This window comes from Schistocerca serialis, chromosome 3 (assembly GCF_023864345.2).
Source record: "Schistocerca serialis cubense isolate TAMUIC-IGC-003099 chromosome 3, iqSchSeri2.2, whole genome shotgun sequence".
NCBI classification, from domain to species: Eukaryota; Metazoa; Arthropoda; class Insecta; order Orthoptera; family Acrididae; genus Schistocerca; species Schistocerca serialis.
Window position 1 is genome coordinate 747,489,321 of NC_064640.1, and position 17,716 is coordinate 747,507,036.

Consider the following 17,716-nt stretch of genomic DNA (forward strand, 5'->3'; position numbering starts at 1 on the left):
TTAACTACTGTGTGGCTATGGATTTCACTATCACTATCTGAGATGATACAGTTCATGAGACGGTTTGTGTATACAAGGAACATTCAGAAAGTAAGTGTACTGTGACTATAACAGGCTGTGGATTTTGTTTTTTGAGTGTTGGCAACACTCACTGGTAGAGATGGATCCCCCGGCTATAACAAGCATCGCAGTGCTGTGGTAGTATGTAAACTCACATTGTAGTGTCCTGTTGCATGAAAGATGTTGGTTAGAAATCCTGCCAAGTGTGAGCCATGTGCAGTGATCTGCTTCCTACTCGTGGAAGGGAGGACACCTACCAAAATTTTTTTCTTATTCAAAACTGTTTATGGAAGAGGTTTGTTTAAGTGGTGTAGCAAGTTTAGTGGAGACAGAACAAATTCTCTTGATGAACACAGGAGTTGACAATATTCTATCTTGACTGATGAACTGGAACAAAATACAGGGAAACTGATCATGAAGACTGCCAACTGACAGTGGATGAAATTTCTGCAATGATTCCACATCTCTCCAGAACTGTCTTATGCAAGGCACTCACATAATGTCTGGGATAGTAGAAATTGTGTGCTAGATGAGTCCCAAAACAACTGCCAAAGCAGCACACAAAAAATCAGGTCAACAGAGCCCTCGAGTTTCTTGAGCAACTTGAATTAGAAGATGAGGATTTTCTTAACTCTACTATGTCTGGAGATAAAATGTGGGTAGCTCATTACATGCCTGCGACAAGAAGATGATCATCACAGTCGCATCACATCAATTCCCTATCTGCAAAAAAAAGTCATGGCCTCAGTGTTTTGCGAGCAAAAAGGCATCATTTTGGTTGAATTTCTGCCTCAAGGGGAGACCATCATTGCACAACAATATTCTGAGACCCTACAAAATCTAAAAAAGAGCATTCACAACAAAAGGAGGGGAATGCTGATGAGAGGAGAGTGCTTGCTGCATGAAAACAACCATCCCAACAAAACTTTCTCCACCAAGGCACTCTTGGACTCATTTGGTATTGCTCTGAATTGGCACTTTCACATCATTACCTTGTCACTTCCCTGACGGCACACAAGTGGAATTAAATTTTCAACTGACGAGCAGATGCAGTAAGAGATTCTTAAGTGGGGTAAGGAGCTGTCAGGAGAGTTCTTAAAGAAGGTCATAAAGAAGCTTGTGCCATGGCTCACCACATGCATTGAACAAGATGGCAAAAAATAGTCAACAAGTGTAGCAACAATACCCTGTAATCTTTTTTGAAATACAACTTTTCTTAAAAAAAAAAAAAAAATGAAAATACAGTACACTTACTTTCTGAACATGCCTTGTAGATAAGGGGTAATCAAAAAGTTTCCATTCAAGGGCTAAACTAACACATCACCTACATGTCAGTACTTATACCAGTACACCCACATCAAAGTTACGCTAGGATGTCTATCTGCTGCTGCAGCACCCTCGAATGGAAACTTCTTGATCAGCCCTTGTAATTTATTACTGCTGCACCATACTGGTCATCTGGCCATAGATACTTAGTGCTGCCCTTGCAAAACCAGGCTGGGTCACTAGTAAAATTGTAAAAGACTATAGAAGGTTCTAATAATGAACACTTATGTACACAGATAAATAAAGCTATTGGAAATTTGGTTAAAAATTAATTGAAACTGTCAGATCATATATCTATATATATCTATATATTTATAAGGAATTCACAGGACTTTGAAAGATCAGAAATATGCAGTTAGTTTAAAGAGTATCTAAAAAAACTGTACATGCAGGAATTTTTCAAATAAACAGAGCAGACCATGGCCCATGACCTATTCTTTTTTCTTTTTTCTTTTTTTTTTAAAAATAGTCTTCTGTGATTTTACAGCTGAAAATTTGGCATTTGGACTGTTGATAGATACTCTCCATTTCTAGCATAAATAAAAATATTACAGTTTGCTAGGTTTCCTAGTGAGGAAACAATTCACTATTTCCTTCAGTAATCAAAGAAATTTATATATTGTCGCAGAAAGACATAGAACCCAGTGATTAGCCAGTTTAACCCACAAATACTGACTGCTAAATGGGAATTAGAAGTTCTGTTCTTGGAGTGAATAAACAGTCAATTATGAATCTGGAGACAAGTTACTATTTCTGAATGATGTTGGGTTAGTCTATGTGTGGTGAAAAAGGTGTTTAGTCTTAGATGAGTTACATTTCGCTTGGTAGTGATTTGATTTTGGGAAAGTGTGAGCAACTTGGTTGAGTGCAGAAAAGTACAGCTATACTGTTAAAACATCTTGGGAACATAAGTCACAAGTGAGCAGTGTATTACATTTTACTTGCACCGTTGTCTTTAAAATTTCTTCAGTGTTATTTTGCTTGGCAAAAGAAAATTACACATGGCAGGAATGTTGCAGAACAGCAGGCTAGCTCTGTTGACAGTGCTTCTAATAACACTCCAAGAAAAACAAAACAATATCAATGCATTTCCACATTCAAATCAAGTACACAGAACGAAAAACTGTGTTTGCAGTGAGTTATATGCAGCATGCACAATACTGATGTATGGCTCGATGAGGTGGAGCTGAGAAGAAATTAGGGTAAGGCTAGTTGGTTTTGCATCTTTTTCAGCTGGCAGAGACAACAGTAACTAATTAAGTGCAATGTACTGAAAGTTACCATGTTTCGCCTAGTTTTAGTGTGGGACATTCGATTATCTGAGTGTTCTGAGTGTGGACTGTGGAAGCACAAGCAAACAATGTCCAGGAAAAAATTCTCTCTCTCTCTCTCTCTCTCTGTCGCAAGTGGTAATGGCAGTACTGTGTCATTTCTATCAGAAACGGCACATTATTTTCAGACAATTTGATGAGCTATTGATGCTGGGATACCTCAGCGCGCATGTGGAGATGTATGTCAAAAGAAGCAAGCATGGGGTTGTAAGTGAGGGGACACAACGAAGCTGGAAGTCTTCATCTGAGCACTGTTGAGCCGGTCGGTATAGGAGTACTAGCAAAGTAGTATGTTGCACATATGCCGGCTGCTCTACAATCTTTCACAAATCATTTTACAAAAATTATTTTGTAAATTTATTGATAAATTGATAAATTATTTGATAAAAACTCTTAGTCAGCTTCATGGTGAATTGACTATTTTTTCCATTAATGATTATAATTGTTGTGATATCCTGAAATGATGTAAGTCCTTCCATGAAATTTGAGTAGTATGCACTGAGAAATAGGAGTCACTATGGGTTTATATTGGGTGTGTGTTAGTCATACATTGCAGTTACAATATATGTTATAGGAAGGAGCTTATGGGCACTCATCACCAAGATTATCAGCGCATATGTTACAAAAATGTAGGTATGTATGTACGTACATTATGTGATCAAAAGTATCAGGACAACCCCAAAAACATTCATTTTTCATATTAGGTACATTGTGCTGCCACCTTCTGCCAGTTACTCCATACCAGTGACCTCAGTAGTCATTAGCATCGTGAGAGAGCAGAATGGAGCATTCCACAGAACTCATGGACTTCGAACGTGGTCAGATGACTGGATGTCACTTGTGTCATACGTCTGTATGGGAGATATCCACACTCCTAAATGTCCCTAGGTCCACTGTTTTCAATGTGATAGTGAAATGGAAACGTGAAGGGACACGTACAGCACAAAAGCGTATAGGCTGACCTTGTCTGTTGACTGACAGAGACTGCTGACAGTTGAAGAGGGTTGTAATGTGTAATAGGAAGACATCTATCCAGATCATCACACAGGAATTTCAAACTGCATCAGGATCCAGAACAAGTACTATGACAGTTAGGCGAGAGGTGAGAAAACTTGGATTTCATGGATGAGCAGCTGCTCGTAAGCTACACATCACACCGATAAACAGCAAACAACACCTCACTTGATGTAATGAACATAAACATTGTATGATTGAACAGTGGGAAAATGTTGTGTGGAGTGACGAATCATGGTACACAATGTGGCGATCCGATGGCAGGGTGTGGGTATGGCGAATGCCTGGTGAATGTCATCTGATGGTGTGGTCGTGTTTTTGTGGAGGGGGCTTGCACCCCTTGTTGTTTTGCATGGCACTATCACAGCAAAGGCCTGTATTGATGTTGTAAGCACATTCTTGCTTCCCACTGTTGAAGAGCAATTTGGGGATGGCAATTGCATCTTCCAACACAATCGAGCACCGGTTCATAATGCACAGCCTCTGGCAGAGTGGTCACACGACAATAACATCCCTGTAATGGACTGGCATGCACAGAGACCTGACCTGAATCCTACAGAACACCTTTGGGATGTTTTGGAATGCCGACTTCATGCCAGGCCTCACTGACTGACATCAATACCTCTCCCCAGAGCAGCACTCCCTGAAGAATGGGCAGCCATTCCCCAAGAAACCTTCCAGCACCTGTACGAACATATGCCTGCGACAGAAGAAGCTGTCATCAAGGCTAAAGGTGGGCCAACACCATATTGAATTCCAGCATTGCTGGTGGAGGGTACCACAAACTTGTAAGTCATTTTCAGCAAGGTCTCCAGATACTTTTGATCACATAGTGTATGACCCACCTCTCCTCCTAAACCAATGGACTAATTTCAATCAAACATGGTTCACATGTCACTTACTGTCTGTGAAGAATCACTATGGTGTAATAACCATTTACCTACCAAAGGAGAGAGAGTGAAAAAGAATGGTAGACCATGATGTGCGAATACCCAGACTTTATTCATCCTATATTTGAGAATGAGAACACTTCATGATTTGCAACAAAGTTTACAAACAATTTCAAACCTTTACCAAACTTTTTCTCACTAAAACCCTCACAAAATGATGGATGGGTATTACCACTGTTCATGCAGTAAAATATCCACAGCTGATAAGACATTTTCATTTATTACTTCTTTAGAACTAACCATATTCATGACACATTTTGCAGACCTTACTTACATATACCTTTGAATATATCTGCAAAATTATATCATTTTTTAACACACATTTCAGGGGCTATGACCTCATAAACACCGGTATGCCTGATAGACTGCCATACCATGCATGATGCTTTAATTTACTTCTTTGCTACTAATTCTATGTGCAACACATCTTGCATACAGTATCTACATATCCCACTGAATGTACCTACGGAGTTGTATCATTCTATGGCACATAGTTCAGGACACATGATCTCACAAACATTGAGCTGCATCAAAATGTAATTACAGGGCAAATGTGCTAGAGATAAAGGTGAGATATGTGTCCAAATATGTGTGAAATATATTCAATATATGTGAAACATATGTAAAATGTGTATGTGGCCAAGGCTGCAGATAAAGAAATTATTCCTAAACCTCAGGGTCGATTTCAACCAAACTTGGCACATATATTACTTGCCACCTGGATAGAAATACCATGGGCTTAAGAGCCAGCAACTTCCTACTGTGGTGGGGGCTATACAGTGGAGACAGAATGGGGAGAGGAAATGATGGACAGACAGAGAGGGGGAAGGAGGACACAGGCATGGATATAGGGAAGAAGGAGATGGGAGGATACAAGGGCAGAGGAAAACAGTCAGAGAAAGGGAAGAGGAGGGGGGGAGCCGAAGTTTTAAATTTCATGTTCAAGATATCATTCACACAGGAGTATCATACAAACATACTGTCATCTGACCATCGGACAGACTCCCGTATGGACAATATAGTAACAAGCAAATAAAACACGAAGTCTAGATGGAATCCCAGTTCGATTTTACACAGAGTACTCTATGGCATTGGCCCGTTACCGAGCTTGCATTTAATGTGAATCTCTTGCACAAAGCCCCGAGTGACTGGAATAAAAGTGCAGGTGACTCCAGTATATAAGAAAGGTAAAAGAGCGGACCCGCAAAATTACAAACCAATATCCCTTACTTCTGTTTCCTGCAGAAACCTTGAACATATTCTCTGTTTGGATATAATATACTTTCTTGTGACTGGGAAGCTTATGTTCATGAATCAGCATGGTTTTATAAATCATCACTTGTGCAAAACTCAGCTTGCCCTTTTCTCACATGATATACTGAGAACTATGGAGATGGGCAATAGGCGACAGATTCCATATTTCTGGAAATCGTTTGACATGGTGCCCCATTGCAGGCTGTTAATGAAGGTACGAGCATATGGTATAAGTTCACAGATATGTCAGAGGCTTGTGGCAAGTGTTCATCACAGACAAGGATATCATCAGGAGTGTCCCAAGGAAGTGTGATAAGACCACTGTTGTTCTGTATAAACATAAATCTGCGACAATCTGTGGTTGTTTGCCAATGATGCCATGGTGTATGGTAAGGTGTCAAAGTTGAGTGACCGCAGGAAGACACAAGATGACTTAGACAAAATTTCCAGTTGGTGAGATGAATGGCAGCTAGCCCTATATGTGGAAAAAGGTAAGTTAATGCAGATAAGTAGGAAGAACAAACCTATAATGTTCAGATACAGTATTACTAGTGTCCTGCTTGACACAGTCAGGTTGTTTAAATATCTAGGCATAATGTTGTGAAGCGATATGAAGTGGAATTAACATATGAGAACTGTGGTAGTGAAGGTGAATGGTTGATTTTGGTTTATTAGGAGAATTTTAGGAAAGAGTGGTTTACCTGTAAATGAGACCGCATATAGGACACTGGTGCGACCTATTCTTGAGTACTGCTCGAGTGTTTGGGTTCTATACCAAGTCGGATTGAAGGAAGATATTGAAGCAATTCAGAGGTGAGCTGTGAGATTTGTTACTGGTAGGATCGAACAACAATAAGTGTTACAGAGATGCTTTGGGAACTCAAATAGGAATCCCTGGAGGGAAGGTGATGTTCTCTCCCAGAAACACTATTGAGAAAACTTAAAAGAGAACAGCACTTGGAGCTGGCTGATGAACTATTCTACTGCCACCAACATACACAGTGCGTAAGGGACACAAAGATGAGATATGAGAAATTAGGGCTCACATAGAAGCATACAGACAATCGTTTTTTCATCACTCTATTTGCAAGTGGAACAGGAAAGGAAATGACAAGTAGTGGTACAGGGTACCTTCCGTCATGCACAGTACAGTGGCTTGCAGAGTATCTATGTAGATGTAGAGGAACAGATGGAAAGAAGAAGGAAAGAGGAGGAGGTGGGTAGAGGGAGGGGGTGGGAAGAGATAGAGGCAGAAAGAAGAGATGGCCTCAGAAGGGAGAGGAGGAGATGGACAGACAGAGGTGAGAGGAGAAGATGAATAGAGAGATGGAGGAGGAAGAGATGGACAGAGAGAGTGGGGCTGGAGATGGGCATAGAGAGGAAGAGATGGACAGAGAGAGCGGGGCTGGAGATGGACATAGAGGGGAGGAGATGGACACAGAGAGATGGGAGGAGGAGATGAATGGAGAGACAGGGAGTGGTAGATGGAAAGAGACAAGCGGAGGAGATGAACAGAGAGGAGGGTGAAGGAGATGGACTAATAGAACTGGAACAAATACATACCCAGGAAACATAGGGTACTCAGCTAGTACATATATAAATAAGCTCCACTAACCTGGTCATCAGAAGAATCCTCCTCCTCCCCCTCCTCCTCTTCTTCTTCTTCCTCCTCCTCAGACTCACTCTCTGATATTATGTTAAATTGAGCCTCTGCACCTTGTGAAAATGATATCTGCAGCAAGAAAACTCATATTAACTTTAAAGCAAATGGATACCAAAACTTCAAATGATTAACATCAAAGTTTTTGTATATATCTTCGCCATTAAAAAATTGTCAATCAGAACAGTATTACTTGTTGAAAGTCACCTCGATTACAAATTGGACAACTTAAAACTTTAGTAAGTATGGTAATGTTCTTAACATTCATTTTGGTCTACCAAAAAACACACAAATGCGCTCCACTGACCTGGCCACGAGTAGCATGACTTTCCTCCCCTTCATCATCAGAATCATTCCCCGCTGGCATGTACATGTCGATATCAGTGTCCTCATCAACTGAGCTCAACTGTGGAAGAATTCTCAAATAAATTTCAAGGCAAGCAGATGTGAAAATTTCAAGTGGAAAAAATCAAATCAGGTATACATACCTCAAAAATTCTGGACAAGTCCATAAGTTCCTTATATTCATAAACTTGTGTCACGTAGAAGTCAATACCTTTGTATATGTCACGCCTCCTCAAAAACTGCAGAAAAATATCTTAGATTAATTTGTGCACAATTTACTAGACATCATTTTTAAGACACACTGAAGGTGATTGCTTACCGCTATTTGACCTTTGCGAGTGTCAGTAGAAGGAACTCTTGAGCTCAGGTCCGTCTCATCATATGAGTCATCCTGAAAATATTTCATGAAATGTAGTAGTTAAGTCTATCACAATATTTTGGCCAAATTGCATACTATGCTAATTTCATATTTGAATAGCATTCTACTTTCATTAGCTCTGTAATCCTGGAGATGGGGAACGTGGCCTTCTGCACAACCCTGTGGTCACAGTTCACCACATTACACAATGTTGTCTGCTCTGGACACTATCTTGTAGAGATCTGTAACATTGGATTATTGTCTCTACCAGATCAGAATATTACTTCTAGATGGAGAATGAGAGGACACTGCAGAATGCTTGTCTACCAAATGAGACACAACGAGCTTGTAAGGTGAATGTCACCAAGATACAAGCTACAAGGCAAGTCCCTTACAGTCACTGAAAATTCCTGGCGGTAGTGATGTTCAGAACTGAAGGACATAGATGACAGGCAGTAGTTATGAAGAGAGTGAGGTTGGATTGCAGTCTGCCTGCCATATTACTGAATCTACATACAAACCAAGCAGTAAAGGAAACTAAGGAAGTATTTGGAAAAGTAATAAATAAAAAGAAATAAAAAGTCTGAAGCTTGGTAACAACATTGTAATTCTATCAGAGATGGCAAAGGACTTAAAAATACGTCAGCAAGTGATGATTGAAGAAATTTTTGTGTCAAGAAGAAATCTACAGATGCCAGTGACTGAATGTTGACCCCTGTTTTGGCTGTACCAGAGGTGGAGGTCTTCCTACATGTCGGTCAGGGGATTTCAAGGTGGTGTAACGTGGCTCAAGTAAAGTGACAACTGGAAATTTAGATGGCTGAAGGTGTTTTGATTCAACATTTTATACTGAACAGCCAGAGTCCCACAATCACCTGTATAAAGATGGACTTAAGGAGACTTTTCAAATTTTATTCCATGCTTGAACACATTACCCCTCCCCCCCCCTCCCACTACATTTTTATCTGTGTTTTATTAGACAGAATTTTTTTCTCTTCTTCAATAGGATTTGAAGATTTTGTATAATCAGTCAACACTGGTCAGTTAATGTAAAAATATAATTTATGGAAAGCACCAGTAATTATTCATACTCCAGCAACAATGGCCAACCTCAGTAACAATGGTCAACCTTCAGCTATGAAATCAAATAAAATTTGAACCTCTGAAGAAGATTCTGGTAAAGGCTCCCAGTCATCAAATTTTGTATCAAGAAATGACAAGGCTCCACCTTCCACTGTCTCCTGTCATCACCATGTGGAGTACTTGGATATGATGCACAGTTTTCTTGTCTGAAAATTTTGAGAAAATCAAACACTTCATATGTGCCCTAGACTCTATGGATGCAGCAGCCATCAAGCAGGACCAACAATTAGTCAAAAATGAACACCCAGAGTTGGAACTTTTTGCAGTAAAGGAAATTAAGGAAGTATTTGGAAAATAATTAAAGTTCAGGGAGAAGAAATAAAAAGTCTGAAGCTTGGTAACAACATTGTAATTCTATCAGAGATGGCAAAGGGCTTAGAAATAAGTCATCAAGTATTTTCCTGATGTGATTCAGAGTTTGGGAGAAGACGTTATGGACAAGAAGGTACAGCGGAGTAGCTGATGTGTATTAGGGACATTCTTCACAGATTTGCTGAAGACAAATTTGAATTAAATTTTAAGAACAATCTAGATGTGGAAACCTTTGCACCTTTGACTGAACTTCCTTTATGTACACTGACAAAATATGTTCCATTGGTTTCTGTAGATGTCAAGCAGAGTTTCTCTATAGATAAGAAGCTATGGAGCTCAAAGTGCCAGAATCTCAGTATCAAAAACATGTAAATAGGGCAAAGTAAGTTCATGTAGCTGGTTTAAACCCAAATAAAGTTATTTCAGCAGCACTTTCTTTGCACCTTTTCATACGTATTTTCAGAACTTTTCCCCCATTTTCTGACCATAATTTGCACCTTACAATCCTTTCACTAGTAATTAAACTGTCATTAGCGTAAAATATTTGCCTACTTTAACTTCGTCTTGCGGGTCAAAGCTGAGCCTGATGACAATTACTGAGACTGATTTAGAAGCCTAGCAGTACTTAGAAGTGAGCCGGATCTGCCAGTAAGCATTTTCTTCCATATCAGTCATGTAATGAGCACTCTGGGCAAAATCTCTGACACTCCCAGGAGACATCACACTAATCCCAGGTATCAGAGACTGTAGTTTTGATAGTGGTCTCAATTTGGCAAAGAGGGGAGTCTAAAAGTTTCTCCAAGGCATACCATACGCTATTGAAGTCACTCATTGATGATTAGATCCCTTAGACTTAGAGCTATCCAATTGCAGGGATGTGGATTGGTCCATTTCACCCGCTTTCCCAAATCATGCCACATTTTTCCTATGGCAGTAAGGTTGGGTAGCCAGTCGAGGTGCTGTAGGGTGTCTGATTTATCATCAAGTGATGAATGTATGCATACAATCCCGCCACCACAGCTGTTTTCATCTTGGAAGGTGGGAGTGTTCACAGTATTTTCATCACAAAGAGGCAGAAAAAAGGGCAACACTTGCTCACCGAGAACAGTGAAATAAACATCATAACCTCGCAGAACCTAAGTTATGTGTGAAATGTCTCACTAGTTCACAGGTGCACTCGATGCCTTACATAATTTGAAATGAGGCAAAATCACAACTCATTGTACAACAATACACATCTCAAGTCAACTGCCATTCAGTTTCTGTGTTTTGTGGCCCATTGAAGGCGTGCAGCTGCACACACTGATGTGATCAACGACCTTGTGCAAGGTACCAGACTACAAAAGTCCATTGCATGTAGTTCCCCTCGCATTTTTCGCTAGGAAAGTACCTGAGATGGACCTGCATTCACTGGCAGCATCAATTCCTGTTGGGTTTGAAACAATTTGTCAATGACAAAGTGTGACCTCTTCACCTGTTCCTGTCTGTTAGGATCATCATCTACATTCAATATTCTTACACCAAGTTACATGGTTACAAGAGGTTGTTCTACACCATTTACAGCACTCTGAAGCGACCAGTTTGCTCTTTTACAGAAGATGACTAACACTTTCTACAGTGAGCTTACTTTTAAAACTTTGATGGTATGCTGCACATCACTAGGAGTGCACCTTTCATCCTGTGGCCTAGCATGGGACTTTGCGTGGCACCACAGAGGGAAAAGAATCGAAAGTCACAGCCACATCTTTACTTTCACATTCTCTTTGTAGTGGATGCAATATATGGAATCCGACAAACAGTCTTTAAATAGGGAATCGCCTCTACAGGGGGACAAGTCACATTCCACATTCATCTCTTCCACAAAAGCAGTGAAATATTTGTCTTAGCATCATCAGGCAACCCAAATTTTTGGTCCACAATAAACATAGTTTAATGCTAAAACACAGCAAAAAAAAGGCTGCAACTCCAATGAACATTAAGAAACAGACAGTATTCAGACCTATCCAGTGGCGCACCACTGATGAATGAATTGGGCTGAGGGAAGCTACTTAACCATATACTAACCACTGTGCAGGACTGAAATCACACCATTATTTTACTAAACTACTCCACTACATAATGTTATCAGCATATGTTGAGTTAATAAATCATTTGTCCTGGACCTAATTATTGGTCTAGTCTGAACCAGGCAATACAAAAATTTTGTAGCTCCTGAGCAAATTTTGTGCCCCAGAACTCTACCAAAACTTGCACAATGATATGAGGTTACCTAGATCTGGTAGGCCCATAAAATCAGGCTTGATCCATGGACACAGGCAACAGAAACAAATTACACAAAAAACCTGAATGTTCTTATCTCTATCATAGCCTCTGTTAGTTGTCAAGTTTTAGATCATATTTGGGGCTTGACTACAAAGTTCAAGGGAAAACATGAAACACAAATTAAGAAATGCTGCTTACTTGGGAAATATGTTGTTTGTCTTTTCAAGTTTAAAAGATAGCTAGTTGTGAACTTAATTGCACAGGTAGATCTCACATTTAAATGTTCCTGTGAGCATTTGAGGCAGTCACTCAATATTAACTCATAAAACAAAAGATAATCATGCTCTATCTAAAGTCATTACCATGTGAAATATCTGCACAAATATGAAACGAAAAATAGTACTCAACAGAATCACAGATGAACTTACTGAAGTAGTGTCCTCGGAGAATGAGTCTGCATCTCGAGAGTTGCCCGCCTGTGCTGTTCTAGAGGACCTGGCTGATCCACTTGAGGACGCTGATCCGCTGGGTGATGATGAAACATGTGACCAGGATAAGCCACTGGCTCGACGTGAACCATTGGACTCAGCTGAGCCACTGGCTCGGCTTGAAGCAACTAACCCGGCTGAGCCACTGACTCGCCTTGAACTATCTGAGCTGGCTGAGCCACTGGTTCGACTCGAACCATCTGACTCAACTGAGCCACTGGCATGACTTGAACCCTCTGACTCAGCTGAGCCATTGGTTTGACTTGATATATCTGATTCGGTTGAGCTACTGGTTTGGTTTAAACCATCTGACTCAGACGAGCCACTGGCTTTGCTCGAACCACCTGATTTGGCTGAGCCACTTGTCTCAGCTGAGTCACTTGGCCATCTTGAGCCACCTGCCTGGGCTGATGGTCGGCGAGAGCCACATGAAAATGACGAGTGGCATGGTTGGGGATGGGCACGTGATGAGACTGGGCAACCTGGCTGGGCTGAGCCCTCTTCCCAGTATGAGCAACCTGGACGAGGCGAGAAACTTGCCTGGGCTGAACTGCCTTGCTGGGCTGAGCCACTTGGCTGGGCCTCGCTTTGCTGTTGCTGTTGATTGGGGCAGATAGCCTGGAAAAAAGCAAGACATGTTTACACTCCAGTACTGCAGAGAACATGCACTGATATTTTAGAAAATTTTAAAAATGCAGTAAAAATACGCTGAATGAATCCATACTGTGAGGACATATGGAATATTGTATAACAAGACGACATCAGAAAGATGTCAGGTACATAGGTCCTGTAAAGCTCTGTGTACTGTCTCTGGAAAGCCCAGTGGTACACTCAACTCATTCACAGATATGACACTGAAATGTGGAAGCAAGTGCCAATTTGCTGCTCTGGCATCAAGGGGTACAATATAAAGAAATGAGTAAGTCTGAATGTGGCAGCATTAATTACCACAAAATGTTGTTCTCACACTATGGCATTTTGGACTGTAAAGGATATGCTGGTAAGAAAATGATTTGTGTGCGTGCGAAATTAATCGGCAGAACAGGGTCATATAAAATGATAAATGTGTACTGGACTACGCAATGTTATTACAACATGACATGATTGCTTCTTGTCTGTGTAGCTGTAACAGCCTTTTCAGCTCTGTCCATAATGCTGGCTCAATACTGGAGTACTGCAACATGTATGGATTGGTTTCTATTGACAATTTGACACTCACTTGCTGCAGCCTGGACCTTTCATATGAATGCTATTTCCCTGCCTATTATTATTCACAAAATACAACACAATGATGCTGTCACTTGTGTGATGATCAGAAAAAAAATATAGGGGAAAGACAGATACCATATACAGGAAAATTAAAGATGTCTTTGGAGAAAAGTGAATCACCTCAGATGGAAAACCAATCATAAGCAAAGAAGGGAAACCTGAAAGGAGGATACAGAGGGTCTATACAAGGGCAATGAACTTGAAGTTAGTAGTACAGAAATGGAAGAGGACATAGATGAAAATGGGATGGGAGATATGACACAGTGAGAAGACTCTGACAGAGTACTGAAAGACCTAAGTCAAAACCGGACACTGGGAGTAGATGACATTCCATCAGAACTCTGATACCCTCAAGGGAGCCACCGGTGACTAACTCTTCCATCTGGTGTGCATGACGTATGAGACAGGCGAAATATGAGACAGGTGAAATACCCTCACACTTCAAGAAGAATGTAGTAGTTCCAATTCCAAAGAAAGCTGTTGCTGACAGGTATGAAAATTACTGAACTATCAGTGTACTGACTCATGATAGCAAAATACTAACATGAATTCTTTACAGAATAATGGGAAAACTTGTAGAAGCTGACCTCAGCAGAGATCAGTTTGGATATCGGAGAAATGTTGGAATGCGTGAAGCAGTACTGACCTTACAACTCATATTTAGAACATAGATTAAGGAAAGAAAAAACTGTTTATAGCATTCATAGACTTGGAGAAAGTTTTTGACAATGTTGACTGGAACACACTCTTTGAAATTCTGTAGATAACAGGGGTAAAACACAGGGAGTGATGGCTACTTACAACTTCTACAGAAAACAGACAGGAGTTATAATGGTCGAGGTCCATGAAAGGAATGGAGTGGTTGAGAAAGGCATGAGGCAGGGTTGTAGGCTATCCTAGATGTATTCAAGCTGTACATTGAGCAAGCAGTAACAGAAATAAATGAAAAATTTGGAATAGCAAACAAAGTTCGGGGAAATGAAATATGAAGTTTAAGGTTTGCAGATGACATAGTAATTCTGTCAGAGACAGCAAAGGACCTGAAAGAGCAGCTGAACAGAAAGACAGGGTCTTGAAAGGAGGATATAAGATGAACATCAATGGAAGATAAACAGGAATAATGGAATGTACTCAAATGAAGAAATAATGAAATGTAGTGAAATGCAGTCAGGTGATGCTGAAGGAATTAGATTAGGGAACGAAACACTTCCAAAATAGTAGCTGTTTCTTGCTTTTTGAGCAGCAAAATAACTGATGATGGTCAAAGTAGAGAAGACATAAAATGTAGACTGGCCATGGCAAGCAAATCATTTCTGAAGGAGAGACATTTGTTAACATTGAACATACAAATAAGTGTTAGGGAGTCTTTTCTGAAGGTATTTGTCTGGAGTGTAGACATCTATGGAGGTGAAACATGGATGGTAAACCGTTTAGAGAGGAGAAGAATAGAAGCTTTTGAAATGTGATAATGCAGAAGAGTACTGAAGATTAGGTGTATCGATCACATTACTAATGAGAATGTACTGAATACTGGGGAGACAAGAAATTTGTGGTGCATCTTGCCTAAAAGAAGGGATCAGTTGCTAGAACACATTCTGAGACATCAAGGGATCGCCAATTTAGAACTGGATGGAAGTGTGGAGGGTAGAAATCGTAGAAGGAGACCAAGAGATGAATACAGTAAGCAGATTCAGATGGATTTATGTTGCAGCAATTATTTGGAGATGAAGAGGCCTGCACACAGCAGGGTAGCATGAGAGCTGCATCAAACTGCTCTTCAGACTGAAGACCACTGCAACAACAGAATTTTTTCAGGAGTCCTCCTTCACCCTGCCATACAGAAATGGCAATGAGAGTATGTGTATGAGACATCACTGTAGTGGCTGCAATGTGATAGCCTTCATTGTTGTGTGGCAGTGCTGGCAACTGCTAAGTGTGTTGGTTTGGAGGCTCCACTGGCTACAACGTGTGATCGTCATTCCTACATATTGAGGACCACCTGATCATCAACCATAATTTCAGCTTTTTAGGGCCCTATGACACAGTGAGAAGACTGACAGAGTACTGAAAGACCTAAGTCAAAACCGGACACTGGGAGTAGATGTCATTCTGTCAGAACTCTGATACCCTCAAGGGAGCCATCGGTGACTAACTCTTCCATCTGGTATGCAAGACGTATGAGACAGGCGAAATACGAGACAGGTGAAATACCCTCACACTTCAAGAAGAATGTAGTAGTTCCAATTCCAAAGAAAGCTGTAGCTGACAGGTATGAAAATTACTAAACTGTCAGTGTACTGACTCATGATAGCAAAATACTAACATGAATTCTTTACAGAATAATGGGAAAATTTGTAGAAGCTGACCTCAGCAGAGATCAGTTTGGATATCAGACAAATCACATGACACATTTAAGTCGACTGCTCACATATGGTGAGAAACAATGGGTATCACAGTTTTCCTTGCACATACATATCTGGAATTATTGTTGTGTCAGTATCTCATTCATAGCATAATAATATTGTTGTAAACTACACTATAAGAAATACTACAACCAGCCAGAAGTTTTTCTGAAATGGTTTTATAGTACTATTGTTACTTTCAGACCTGAGCCCATCATCAGACGGTAGCATTGACTTCTTTGCAAGTTTCATGTTTATGTCCTAAAATATAACAAAGTTTTTATGATTGCATAGTTTACAAATGGTTTTACATTTGTCTCCTACAGTATGACAAAGTTTTTGTAATTACATAATTTTACAGTTATATATGATCTATATATTGTACTTATTTAACAAAAAGCTTGCCTTTACATATTGTAAGATGGAGGTTCAATTTCCTATTACAATCCATGCTGATCAGTGAGCTGAACTACATACAAGATGTTATATACATTTGTTTGCATTGACTGCTGATTTGATCTGGCCAAGAATGTGATAGGTGTACAGATATGGCACACTTCTGGAGTTACTACAAAAACATTTCTTTGTAGTACACATAATTTTATTATACATTTGTACATGTAATTATTTAAATCTGAAAGATGCTGGTAATGGCCGATGAAGAATTTTCTCTCTGTCAATTAATTATTATTTCTATCACTTCAAATTATAAGAGTTGTATGAAATTTTGGAGGTACATTGTTTTTTTCTTTTTTAAACTCTTGTTGATCATTCACAATGCAGTCAGGTTTACTTTGAATGTGGTTGTATGTTTCCAATTCCTTTAACAAATTCATCTGTATGTATATGACATCTTGTATGTAGGTCAGTTCATTGATTAGCATAGATCATAAAAGAAAATTGAACCTCTGTCTTCTAATATATAAAGGACAGCTTTTCATGAAGTTAAGTACAGTTTACAGAGCATATATAAGTGTAAAATTACGTAATCACAAAAACTTTATTATATTTTAGGATGCAGATGTAAAACCTTTTGTAAACTATGCAATCCAAAAACTTTGTTGTATTTTAGGACACAAATGTAAAACTTGCAAAGAAGTCACCGCTACTGTCTGATGATGGGCTCAGGCCCGAAACTAGTAATGGTACAATAAAATCATTTTAAAAATGTGTGGCTGCTCACAGTATTTCCTACAACATAATTTAAGAAAACAGCTACAGTGTTCTGTACTGGGGTAATGGGGCTCCTTCCCCAATACTGATATAAAATCAATTACACAAATTAATTAAATTGATAATGTCATGGTTTTTTGCCAGCTGGAACATGGGTCCCTTTCCGCTCCCTCGTCTCCCCTCCCTTGGAAGTTGCAGCAAATCGAAATTTTGGTAGGAAATTTAAAAAATAGCGGGAAATTCAAATTTATTGGTGGGAATAACAAATTTTCTGTGTTCACCTTGAGGTTCGGAGACCAACTGACCTAGTTTATGACGCCACTGCCACCACCACCAACACCACAACAACAACAACAACAACAACAACAA

General features: G+C 39.8%; 1 protein-coding gene across 1 annotated transcript in view; it reads right to left on the bottom strand.

Annotated features, from left to right (window-relative positions):
- LOC126471195 (uncharacterized) overlaps positions 1-17,716 on the bottom strand; it is a 231,030-nt gene that overhangs the window by 41,858 nt on the left and 171,456 nt on the right. Inside the window, exons 9-13 of the mRNA XM_050099308.1 lie at positions 12,444-13,121; positions 8,260-8,331; positions 8,084-8,179; positions 7,903-8,001; positions 7,551-7,667 (exon numbers count right to left, since the gene is read on the bottom strand). Of these exons, the coding sequence (XP_049955265.1) occupies positions 7,551-7,667; positions 7,903-8,001; positions 8,084-8,179; positions 8,260-8,331; positions 12,444-13,121 (1,062 nt within the window). The remainder of the gene's footprint in view (positions 1-7,550; positions 7,668-7,902; positions 8,002-8,083; positions 8,180-8,259; positions 8,332-12,443; positions 13,122-17,716) is intronic.